General features: G+C 37.0%; 1 protein-coding gene across 1 annotated transcript in view; it reads right to left on the bottom strand.

The window, feature by feature from the left end:
• The window catches only part of LOC149812393 (alanine--glyoxylate aminotransferase 2 homolog 1, mitochondrial-like), a 41,550-nt gene extending 31,675 nt beyond the window's left edge, over nucleotides 1-9,875 (bottom strand). Inside the window, exons 1-3 of the mRNA XM_089993320.1 lie at nucleotides 9,618-9,875; nucleotides 8,489-8,719; nucleotides 6,733-6,903 (exon numbers count right to left, since the gene is read on the bottom strand). Of these exons, the coding sequence (XP_089849446.1) occupies nucleotides 6,733-6,903; nucleotides 8,489-8,719; nucleotides 9,618-9,839 (624 nt within the window). The 5' untranslated portion in view covers nucleotides 9,840-9,875. The remainder of the gene's footprint in view (nucleotides 1-6,732; nucleotides 6,904-8,488; nucleotides 8,720-9,617) is intronic.
• Nucleotides 9,876-12,979: the final 3,104 nt, after the last annotated feature.

Genomic DNA, 12,979 nt, shown 5'->3' on the forward strand with positions numbered 1-12,979 from the left:
AAAGTTTGAACACTTCAAATTTAGATTTCATAAAGTAAATCCAAGTGTAACGAGTGAAAGAGTCAAGAAATAACACATAATAACGAGAGCCAGATAGAGATGAAACAGGAGCTGGGCCCCAAACATCAGAGTGAATAATTTCAAATGGCTTGGAAGCTCTTTTATTGATACTTTGAAAGGGAAGTACATGACTCTTGCAGACATTACAACTAGGACACTTATGATCTAATTTGACTTTGAGAATAAAACCCTGAGAAGACAATTTGTCAAGGAACTCTTGACTACAATGACCTAACCGACGATGCCAAGAAACTGGCTTATTACATTGCATAACAGAAGAAGACTGACTCAAATAAGCAGGAAAAGATGGAGACACGGTAGATGACGTCTTCAAAGTCCCGGGGGCTGCTTCGAAGACGTACATGTTTCCGCGTCGTTCACCCTTAGCGAGCATCTTCTTGGTTCGAAGGTCCTTAAGACAAACAGAAGACGGAGTAAATTCCATGGATGAATTTGTTTCATCAACCAATTTAGAAACAGATAAAATGTTTTTCTCAATGGCAGGAGTGAGTAAGACATTTTTCAATGGTAGTGTAGATTGTGACAAAGAGAGAGATGCATTTCCAGTATGAGAAATAGGGTGGTGGGAACCATCTCCCGTGACAATAGTGCCAATGCCAATATAAGGAACCATGTTGGAAAGTTTACCTGCATCAGAAGTAACATGTGCGGCTGCTCCAGAATCAATATACCAAACTCCATCATCATTCTGACGCAAATTCATGTTGTTAAATGCAGTCATCAGAATTTGTTGCACATCATGTGGCAACCCTGCACTCTGTCCCTGATCAGTACCCTGATGTGCTCGAAAATTTCCCTGCGGCTGCCCCTGAAACTGTCTAACATTCATCTGTCCAGCTCTTGGTCCTGGCCTCCCTGCCTTGTTGCGATTCTGTGGGTTGTGCCAACAATCTGCTTTCACATGGCCACGCTTGTTGCAATGGAAGCAAGTAGGGACACGGGTACCTCTAGTGGCAGGTGGAGCAGTAGGAGTAGGAAGGAGTCCTCCACGGCCCATATGAGCAGCAGGTGGACGAAATGAGGTAAACCCAGATGTAAACATGACAGGATGAGGATCATCAATAAGATGATCTTGAGTCAAACTAACTTCATACTGTAGAAGTTTGGCCTGTAAATCCTCAAAGCATGGAAGTGTAGAGGCAACCTGTAATGCAGTGCAAAACATACGATATTGGGGCCCAAGGCTTCCCAATACCTGCTGAACAACATCTCTGTCAGAAACAGGATATCCAATAGCGGCCAACTGATCAATGATAATTTTGATATCCCCTAGAAATTCAGTAATGGTCTTAGTTCCCTTTCGCATAGATTGGAACTGCCATTTCAGTTGAAGTGCACGTGATTCAGAAACCTGTGAATAAGAGTGAGCAAGATGTCTCCATAGTTCTGCAGCAGTAAAATGGTCAGAGATAGTTTGTAATATACGATCAGATAACGTGGCAGTCAAATAGGCAACCACAGATTGGTCCTTCTGAAACCAAACATCATACGCAGGATTTGGAATAGCAATGCAACTCACCTTCCCATCATTACCAGTTACCTCTTGCGTAATAGTCATAGGTGGGGCGGGTGATCCCCCATCCAGATGCCCGGAAAGACCATGACTTCGGATAAACGGCAGAATTTGGCGTTTCCAAAGTAAGTAGTTATCATGAGTTAATTTGTGAGAAACAAGTTGAGAAAGAAATCCGGGGCTGATTTTAGAATCCATAAGGAAGAAGATCAAAGATGAATCAAACAGCACGACAGAAATTCGTAGGTTGTACGGACAGAACCGTACGGACAGAAATTTTTGAGTTTTGGAAATCACGATTTTTTTTAGTTAATCGTGCAGAATATACGATTTATCAACTATATTGCAAGAAATAGATAAGAAATCACAAGAAGTTTGAGAAAAGAGGCACTTTTGAGAAATGAGGGTTCCCAAATTTGGGGAAAACAGAAATTAGGGTTGATAAAATTGGGGATAACAGAATATGTAAGAAGGAAAAGATGCACGATATGAGGAAATGAAGAAACGACGTCGAAATATAGTGATTCAACGGAGAAACAACAGAGAAAAGATGAAACACTTTCCTTGAGAACGCCCAAAAACGCACGTCAAGGTCCTTAGGGGCCTTCCAGATGATCGTGATTACCACGCCCTTGGCTCTGATACCATGTGAGAAATCAGATGTGGGAGTCACCTTACTATCGTAGCAAGAGATAGAGAGAGAGGTAAGAGGGAAGAGAGAAAAAAATGTTGGGCGTGATGTCTTCTCCCCTTTCCATTGATATTTATATGTTGTACGAGTGGTACAATACAGTACAATAGTACAATACAGTACAGTATGCTGTACAATACAGTACAATACAGTACAGTAGTACAATACAATACAGTATGTTGTACAATACAATACAGTACAGTAGTACAATATAGTACAGTATGCTGTACAAGTGGTACAATACAGTACAGAAATATATTCATTTACATATACATATTTAACACAAGTATCATCTATACTTTCAAGATGATTCATAGAATCATCACATATATCATCTATAAGATCATGTAAGAACATGTAGTCAATTTCATTTGGTTTATCTAGCTTTTCAAATCCATTTTCATCTTTCAAAAAAGTTACGTCTTTTGAAACATATGGTTTGTTATTCTTAAAATCAAAACACCTATAAGCTTTTTTATTTTCCCCATAACCTAGAAAAACACATTCAATTGCCTTTGGAGACAACTTATCTATCTTACGTGAGAGAACAAAGCATTTACAACCAAAGATGCAAAGGCGATTAAAGTTGGGGGGAATTTTAAAAAGTTTTTCATAAGGAGAAACATTTTTTAATTTAGAAGGCATTTGATTGATTAAGTATATTGAAGTTAAGACGGCTTCGGCACAAAAAAAAATTGAAATGTTTTTAGAAATAAGCAATGTTCTAGCGGTTTCTATAATATGTCGATGTTTTCTTTCCGTTAGTCCATTTTGTTGTGGAGTTCTAGGGCATGATCTTTGATGGCAAATTCCATTTTGTTTTAAATAATTTTGAAATTCATTAGACAAATATTCTCCACCGAAATCAGATCTAAGAATGGATATATTACTTTGAAATTGATTTTATATTTTCATATGAAAGTCTTTAAAAAAAGAAAATACTTGTGATTTATGATTGAGGAAATAAATCCAAACATAACGAGTAAAGTCATCAATAAAAGTGACATAGTATGAGTAACCACCTCTAGACATGACTGGAGATAGACCCCAAACATCTGAGTGCACCAATTCAAAAGGTCTTGTAGAAAGAAATGTTCTAGTTGAAAATGGAATAAACTTCATTTTTATAAAAATGCAATCTTTGCAATTAATGTCATTTTATTTACAAAATTTGTTTCCAAATGAAAAAGGATACATTTTTTAATAACTTGGATGTTCAAGTCTTTTACGCCAAGTTTCCATGCTTTTGTCTTGGACATAAGTACAAAAAAAAATTGTAGGAAGGTTTAGATCATCCATATAATAGAGGTTCCCCTCCTATGGCCTTGCCCAATCCGCTTCCCAGACTAGAGATCCTGCATAAAGCAACCATTAGATGAGAAAGATATTTCACATCCATGGTCGGCAATTTAAGAAACCAAAAAGAGATTCAAATTTAACTTTGGAACAACTCTTACTTTTGAAACAAAAAGGTTTTGAGAATTAAGTGTTCCAATACTTGTGATTTTTAAAAAAGTTCCATCGATCGTAGAAACACATGAACTTTTTGAATTGGTGCATACATTGGTTAATGCATTTTCATGTGGGGTCACATGAAAGGATGCTCCAAAGTCTAAAATCCAAAAATATGTACCGGGTGATGATGTAGACGCAATGGCCGCACCCGATGTAGAGGAAGTAGCTTTGAGAATTTGTTGTAAAGCCATAGATAATTGACCAAGTGTTTCTTTGAGGTCATCATTCTTGCCCTCTAAAAAAGGTGCAGGATCCGACCCGATCCATGTCACCGTCCATGTATGTAAAGATGTATTTTAGTTATCGGGTCTGGATATATATACCAGACCCGACCCATAGTGTAATATAAGCTTAAATACATGTTTAGGTCACGATTTCTTTAATTGAAATTGTGACAGCCGCAGCCTCTCTTTTCTTCTTCTCTTCTCTTTCTCACAAGACAGGTACAAGAGAAAAACTTACAATCTTCTTTGGTGATAGAGGATTCTTCAAGAGACGCCACCTTAGTCTCGAATGTTCCATTTAGCTTTGGGCAAGCGGGTTTAATGTGACCCGGCTCATAACAATAATGACATATAATCATCTTTCTTCCTCCACTATTGTTTCCATGTTTTCCAAAATGAGGTGGTTTATAGGTTTTAACATTATTACCGGGTTTGGATACGACAATCACTTCATCAATGTTCTTACTCATGCTAAGCCTAGCCTCTTCTTGTGTGATTTCAGCAATGACATCTTCAATTGATGAAAAAATAGATCTATGGAGGAGTGATGACCTTACTTGCTCAAATTTGGGACGTAGCCCAAACAAAAATTGGAACAATCGATCTTGTTCCATTTTTTTTTTGCCTTAGTTCAATATCCTCCATAGCTACCCATTTTGGTTCTAAAAGAGCCAACTCATCCCATAGTGGATTTAAAGCATTATAGTAATCTTGTATACTTGAATCACCTTGTTTGGTGGTTCTAATTTTCTCTTGCAAAAAATATGCACTTGCAAGGTCTTTTTGGGTATACATACCCTTCATAAAGAACCAAGCCTCATTAGCTCGGCGAAATTTAGTTATATTAGCGCATACCTTGAGTTTGACATTGTTCATGAACCAAGCAAGGATTTTGGCGTGGTTGTTCTCCCAATCTTCAACTTTCTTTTGGTGGTCTTCAATGGCTTTGAGGCGAGCATCTCCCTCAAGAGCTTTTTCATGACCTCCTTCCATCTTAGTGAGCTCCAATTGGGGTTCCGGAATAAAACCCATAACATAACCCCAAAGTTTCTTACCTTTGAGGTTGTTGTCCTTTGTCGATGCCCACATCATGTAGTTATTTCCATTGAGCTTGAAGGATAGGTCGATTTTGGATTCCATGATGTCACCAAAAAAAGTGAAGGATAGAGACAAAGAATGTGAAAATGAATATCATGTTTCTTCCTCTAAGAACCGAATAGCCCTGATACCATGTAATGAAGTATGCAGAAAAATAAAGAATGCTAAAAGCATTCACAATGACCAACAATGGTCCAATACATAAGAGAGATAATAGCCAAGTCCACTATGGGACAACATAAACAAGCCTTGAGAAAGGCACGAACTAAAAAAAAAATACTCTTTATTAAAAGAGAGAGCTCTCAAGCATGTAGAATACAAAGGGGTTCACCCCTATTTATACACCCCAAAAGGGGGCTCCCATAGAGTCGTTGGGAGCCCCCAACGACTCTATGTGGGCCCCCTTTTGGGTTGGATTTTGAGAAGAAAAAAAAAAGAAAAAGAAAATAAAAAATGGAAAGAAAAGAAAATAGTTGTTTGCTAAAACAACTATGTAAAAAGACGATAATACCCCTATCGGGTATTTTATATATATATATATATATATATATATATATATATATATATATATATATATATATATATATATATATATATATATATAGTGTTACATATATTTTAACAAGAAGATCCCGTAAGACTAAATTAAGAGCCAAAAGGAAAACAATTACAGAAACGAACAATTTTCTCTTCGGACACAGAGTGAACAAGACAGAGTAGAGAACAGTTACAGAAGCTACCAGCCTACCAACTATTTCTGCACATATGGGCAAGCAAGAAATAAACATCATGAAATAATTACAAAGACTACCTGTTTCTCAGTCATATACAGTGAGTACAATTACAAATATGGACTTTTTTCTTCATAAAACACAGTTTCTATTATCTTTTTATGGATATTTCCAATCAATGGAGATTGGAAAATTAATGAACTTTTTAGTTAAAGTGAAAATAAGAAAAAAATTGCTTGCTGTATGCAGATGGACTAGGGGAGAAATTTGAGAACATAGAAACTAAAGTTATAGATTCCAATCTAAAATATGGACCTAATGCCATTCTTGCTCTCAACAGAACAGGCCCCATAAATAACAGAACTATTCTTTTTATTTCCAACCCAGGATGCCTTATCTTCTTGTTCATGTTAATGGATAATAATTTTTATATTTGCAATATTCAGAAGAATAAAAAACAAATGTAAACCAACAATCGAATGGCTGAAACAAAAAAAAAACACAGGTTTTAAAGAGAACAAGCAAATGATATATACATAGTCATCATATACTGTTCGACAATATCAAAACTGACAACCTGATAAAATGGTCAATTATATCAAGTAGTGTCTGGAACCTTGTTGACAGTAAAATTTTATTTTGCAAGAGCAAGCCACCTCTCACAACCATCATAAAGAAGAGAGAAAAGCATTGGAAAAAGATAAAAGGAGAAATAGCATGCCTCTCAAGAAGAAAGACATTGGAAAAAGAGAAAGGAAAAATAGCACATGAGAATGAATCTACAAGTCACATGGAGTATCTCCATCTAAAGAAGCAAATGACAAAACATCTATAGCTTGCAACCACAAGCAGATATTGGAACCTGGACCAAATACCAACCTGAGGTATGTTGTATTTCCATGTTTTTAGAGCTGTCAATCCCAGCGTACCTGAACTCCCACCATGATATGCATTTCTCAAGGCAACCATGCTGACATTACCACTGTAAAGCCGAGCCATAAGCATTGCCAGTTCATTTGCTTCAGTACCGGAATTGACAAAATATACAACCTATGCTTTGTCCATAACAATAAAACCTTAATCAGTCATATTGTATTAGGAGTCAACTGATACAGTCAAATCCTAAAGTATAATCCAGCACACTACTCTTTAGACTATAAGAAAAATAGTCAAGTACAGCACCTAAAATAATGATCAAATTCCACCTGAAAATGAAGCTCAGTGGCAAATCTTGAACCATGAATAGAGAAAAAAGACGGATACAAAGAAGTAACACTCATACGAACTTCAGACATGAATTACTTCCAGTATGTTCACATCTTTTTATTGACTCTATTCTGCCTTTTCTGAGTGAATGATGAATCTTGAGAGTTCACACTTCACACAGTGTGCTTCTCCAGTCATCTTGAAGGGGATTGTTTTGTAGCAAAATAGGCATTCTTAAAAAGTTACTTGATTCTGTTGTCATTTTCTCCCTATCCAAACTCCCATATAATTGAATTCTTCAATATTAGTATTTGGATATGTTATAGAAAAGAAACACCTCCTATTGCAAATTTTTGTGTGCCAGTGTTTAGTGCTCAGCTTATGGACTAAAGTGTTTCATGGGGAGGACAAGAGCACTTAAAAACAGCATGACAAAAATCATATTTGGCCTCAGCTGATCCCTGTCATGTTTTATAACTTAAGAGATTATCTCCACATGTCAAAAATCGGAAAATGGAAACAGTTGACCTAATAAGTTCATCTAAAAGATAAATATATGGATCTTGACCAGTAACCACATCATACAGAAAAAGTGAGGTCCTCAATAAAGCAAGTTACAAGAAGGCATTCAGATCTTTCACACCGAACACAACTTAGGAGTGATTAAATAAAAAATTATGCCTAATCTTTTAAACCAACACAAGAACCACAAAGCGGATACCTGGTGAAACCATTTTCAAATATAAGAGCATGCATTAGATCAAAATAAATACAATCTGGGAATGGTTTAACATTTAATAGAAGTATCATAGATCCTCCATGGGTACACAATGACAGCAACAGTTTGTGCCTAAAAGGAAAAGGAGAAAAAGCATCAATATGAGAAATGACTATACAATACTTTTAATGTATAATGCTTCTGTGACATTAACCCGCATAGCAGAGACCATTTCAAGCATTGAGTTGTTTAATGTAACATTTCTTTTCTTTTTTTTTTATTTACCTGCAACATCGATCAGATTTCCATTCATTTCAATAACAAGTATCAATGTATCATCTATATTTGACATCCCACCTTTGTTTCCTTCCTCTTTTCTTGCTAACACGAAATGATGAAATCCATTATTAACAAGTTCAAAATAGACTTTAACAACTATTATATTCTTACTTTTATATTTAAGTAGCCATTTTATTAAATAAATCATATTCTGGATTTATTCATAGCATGAACAACTCGTTGTGAACCAGATTCTCCTTCCTCTTCAGCATGGCTAGAAACAGATTACACATGGAGCTATAACTTTCAATTTGTCATAAAAGTTTTCACAAAACTTAATTCCCAGTTATAAAAGCAAATGTACCTTTATGCACATTCAACATTTACAAACTTAAAGCAGATAAAGGCTTTCCAGGTCATGAGGAACAAAACCTTTAGGTTTCCAGGCATCTTTGATGCCAGAGCTTCTGCATACTCTGCGATGGCATGGTGTAGGTATATAGTTGTAGCGTGCTGGAGCAGCTTAGTCTGCTCCATGATGGCATTGACAACATCTGGATGGCAATGGCCACATGATACAGTAACAATTCCAGCAAATGCATCAAGATAACGTCTTCCATCCTCATCAAATAAGTACTGCATCTTGCCCTCCACAATATTGAGCTGCATAAAAAGGGAATTAAAAAATAATAATTTAGTTCATTCATCCTGTATAGGATAACCCAACGATGGAATGCATAAAATATTGTCATACACATGCACAATCGGTTGTGTGGGCATCAAAAATACACTCTACCATGGCAATGCGAGAGTTAGCGACAATCCTTATCTACCACTGTCTGGACTTTCTGTCGCCACAAATAGGAAATGTCCCCACACTTAACGTTAAAGGGAATGGTCGAAATTCAGATTTTGGCTCCGACACAACAATTCTCCCTTGATGGGCATCAGCTAGGCACTGCTTTTACGAAAATATGGCAGCCATAAGCATGCACAATTGGGTGTGTGGGCACCCACCAAAAAACTCTACCATGGCAAGGCGAGAATTGGCAATGCTTTTCCTGTAAAGCAATGATGGCTCGTCATCCACCAATCTCCGGCCTTCCCATGGCCACAAATAGAAAATTCCAGTCTTGTTGGGTGTGTTAAACATACAAGGAGCGGTCGATTTCAGGCCTGATTTTGACACCACAATTCCTCCCCCGATGGGCACCATGTGGGCACCGCGTTCGCTGGAAAATGGCGCGTCTGGCACAGCCAAATAGTTTGGTCCCTGCCTTACCACTTACGCCACCAAGCCATTCCCCGAAGAATTCTTCATTCACGTGTCTAATTAAGATCTTTTTCGCACCTCTAGAACGAGAGATCTCTCGAATTCTAATCATCGATAAGGCCAGGAAAGAAATGGAGAAAAAACTTATGGGCTTCTAGATCATCAAACCGTATATCTACAATTCTGTTTGCAACTCTAAGACGAGAGATCTCCCGAGTTCTAACAATCGATCAGGCCAAGAAAGAAAGAAAGAAAGAAAGAAAGGGGGGAGGGGAGCTGAAAACTTACGGGCTTCAGGTAGTAATGGAAGAGGGAAGGCCCAAGGAATTTCTTCCTCTTGTCGAAGATTTCCTCCGCCCTGGGGCCACGGTAAGGCCGGGGCTCGTAGTCGAAAGAAGGGATCTGAGGAGGAGGGGCTGAGATCGCCGAGAAGAGGCGGCAGAGGGCGGAGCACCACCGATCCTCCTGTGGCCTCAGGGATCTCCTCAAGAGCCTCAGCTGCATCGTCATGCTGCTATTCTAGGGTTCTGCTCAAGAACCAGAGAGAGAGAGAGAGAGAGAGAGAGATGCCCAATTCAAAAAACAATGAAGCAGCCAAGTCGGATACGGGGTGGCGGGGATTGTTGAAGCAAAAAATTTCAGAAGAGCACCTCATTGTCTTCCGATAATTGCACCGTAGTCATTCAATTTGTCAAAAATGCACCAAACAGCAAAAACCTTCGTTCGTTAAGCAAAATGGGCGTCCTATTAAAGTTTTCGTTAACACAAGTTGAATTAAAGGATTGGATTTACAATTTTAACATATCTCTCTCTCTCTCTCTCTCTCTCTCTCTCTCTCTCTCTCTCTCTCACACACACACACACACACAGAAGCTTCTTGCTACATGTGAAAACTCACTTCATAAGCAAAAAACTCTTCTTCTCGGAAAAAAAAGGAAGCTTTTAGAAATTCACTTCCAAAATATGGGAAACTCGATTTCCTTTAGTGTGAAGCCTGCTTCCTCTTAGTTTTCTAAATTGATTTCCTTTAGTGGGAGGTTCGCTCTCTTCATTTTCTAAATTGATTTTGTTTCACTTTCTTAAAGTTTTGTTCTCGCTTTTTTGTCACTTTTAACTCAACATTTTCTCACTTCTTAAGTTTTTCATATTAAAAAATTATATCTTTTTATCACAAGCTTGCATTTTGGTTTTATATCATATTATATTTATGTCCTTTTCATTTCTTATTTACTTTTGCTCCCGCCTTTTTTGTATTTTTCATTCACTTGTATAATTGTTTCATAATAGTATTTATGCTTTGCTTTCTGCTTCATACTACTTTTTAACACTCACTTCCGCTTCATGGATTCTTCCTCGTATTCATTTTGTTTTTTGGTAACTATGCTCTCTCTTATTAATATTCTTTGATCCCTGCGCCAAACCCATCTTACCTAGCAAAATTGATAAGGATTAAGATAGGAGAGTTCGATAAGCCACACCCATGAGAGAGAGAGAGGTCCTTTTATTGGAGTAAATGGTAATAGTGACATACTTAACTGCATCATTAAAGAAAGACACTTTTATAATTTATCAGAAGTTAGGTGTTTTTTAATAATTGAATACTTTTGGTGTGTACTAAATTATAAATAAAAGTTTAGGTTTCTTTTGAAATTTCTTTTATGTAAAGCCTGTAAAAAGTATTTTTTAAAGAGGCTGACGTGGAACGGATTGAGGAGAAGAAAAAAAGTGGGCCCATAGTAACGGCAGTAACTTTTGCTTTAGCCAGGGCATTTCCCGGGTTGGTTCACGATCGGATATCAGAGTTCAGACCCGAGTCCGTACCGAATTGGCCATTATTGTTGGATGCAGATCGCATATATCTGAAGCTGGGTCAGATTCGGAACAGATGTAGTCAGGTTTATCCATATCAAGTTAAACATACGTCTTTTATTGAGGTTTGGATCTGGATACTAATCTGACCCGTTTTACATTTTAATTAGAAAAACAATATATCTTACAGAATTCAATGAATCCAAGCGCCTCATACAATTACAAGAACTAAAACTAGAGTAGGCTGTGTTTGGGAGGAGGGTGTTTGTGGAAATGAGATGGTGTCCAAGACAGTTATCTGAGTTGGACCGCTCCAAGAAAATTTGGACGATATATATATATATATGATTGTGCAAGTGGAGGTATTACACGTGAAATGTAGCAATATTTTTTAGAATATCATTATTTTAAACTACCAAAAATACTGTGTGTTATCATGATATTTTGACTCTTTTTTTTCAACACCTTGATGAATTTTATCTTTTGTTGAAATAGGTGGCAAAACTCACCAATGGTAGTCTTTCATTAACTTTATTATATTCCTATTTTTTGGTTGATTGTTTTATGATGCTTAATTTGTTATTTCAATGGATTTAATTAAATTTTCAATTCAACTTTTAATTGCACTTATGCATTTAGAGTAATTTTTTTGGGCATTTTATTTTTTTTATTGAAGGTGAATGCTCCAATAAAACCTCGTAGATTTTAATCAAATATAAATCTTCTATGAATGAAATCTGATGGAACTCTAATCAAATCCCATTTTACATTACATTGCTCTCCAAACATGTTAAGGAATTAGGAGTTAAAAGCCTGAAACCTTCAATGATTTACTAGTGTAAACAATAATAGTTTCAAACTCCTTTGAAAACCAGTATTTGTAATTTTTTTAACTCCTTGAAAATCCCTCCAAGTGACTTCTCTCAAACAGAGCCTTCTCGAAGTCCAATCAGATTGGAATCCACAATCGAACTCACTGAAATCCAAATCCAACAACTAGACAAGGTTTACACTTTACCGAATCCATGTTCAACCCGAAGGAGAAACCCTCCATCACCGAATCCATATTCAACCTTTTTCCCTTTGTATTGACAGAAAATCGATACGATACTAACCTGAATCAGGTATTTTTAATAAATGTAAAAAATACTTATAATTATTTTTTTGAATATTTTTTTTATGGTTTTAACATGTGTCACGTTCTGATTGGCACAAAATATGTTTTAATTATCTTTTAGCCGATTCAGAATGATTCAGTTGAGAATCGGTATGGGGCCGGTTCACCTGAATCGTTGGCCAAACAATTCAGGACCGATACCGATACTGACAACATTGGTTTTACCAACCAGGTGCTCCGTTTGAGAGTAGTGTTAGAGAGGAGATGAGAGGGGTGATGAGAGTGGAGAAGAAAATGGTAAGCTAGAGTTGTCAACAACATCCTTGTGATGTGCGGCTAAAAATAACCCATCTCCATTCCCTTCACCATTCTCTTATCCCAAGACAGGGTTTCGAAGCACATGTGGGGTTGGTGATATTTATTAAATCCTCATTAAATACCATGTCCCCTCTCTTATCCGGCAGCCAAACAGTTCCCTACTGCGGCTGGTAGGTGAAACATTCACTGATGTAATTCTTATTTATGACTTGGTGTCTTTGGGCCTGAAGTCAGCAGAAGATACTTTTCAAACTGAGAAAACGACTCATCCCTCCTGGAATTTTTTTTCTTTACCAAATATCAAACTGGAATTCAATTGGCATTGGGCACATCAACTGGACACCTGAAATATGGCCATGTATATTTTCCCTTAATAAAATACACAAAAAAGAATCGTAATTAAGTG

This window comes from Nuphar pumila, chromosome 17 (genome assembly GCF_984573655.1).
Source record: "Nuphar pumila chromosome 17, dmNupPumi1.hap1.1, whole genome shotgun sequence".
Lineage (NCBI taxonomy): Eukaryota > Viridiplantae > Streptophyta > Magnoliopsida > Nymphaeales > Nymphaeaceae > Nuphar > Nuphar pumila.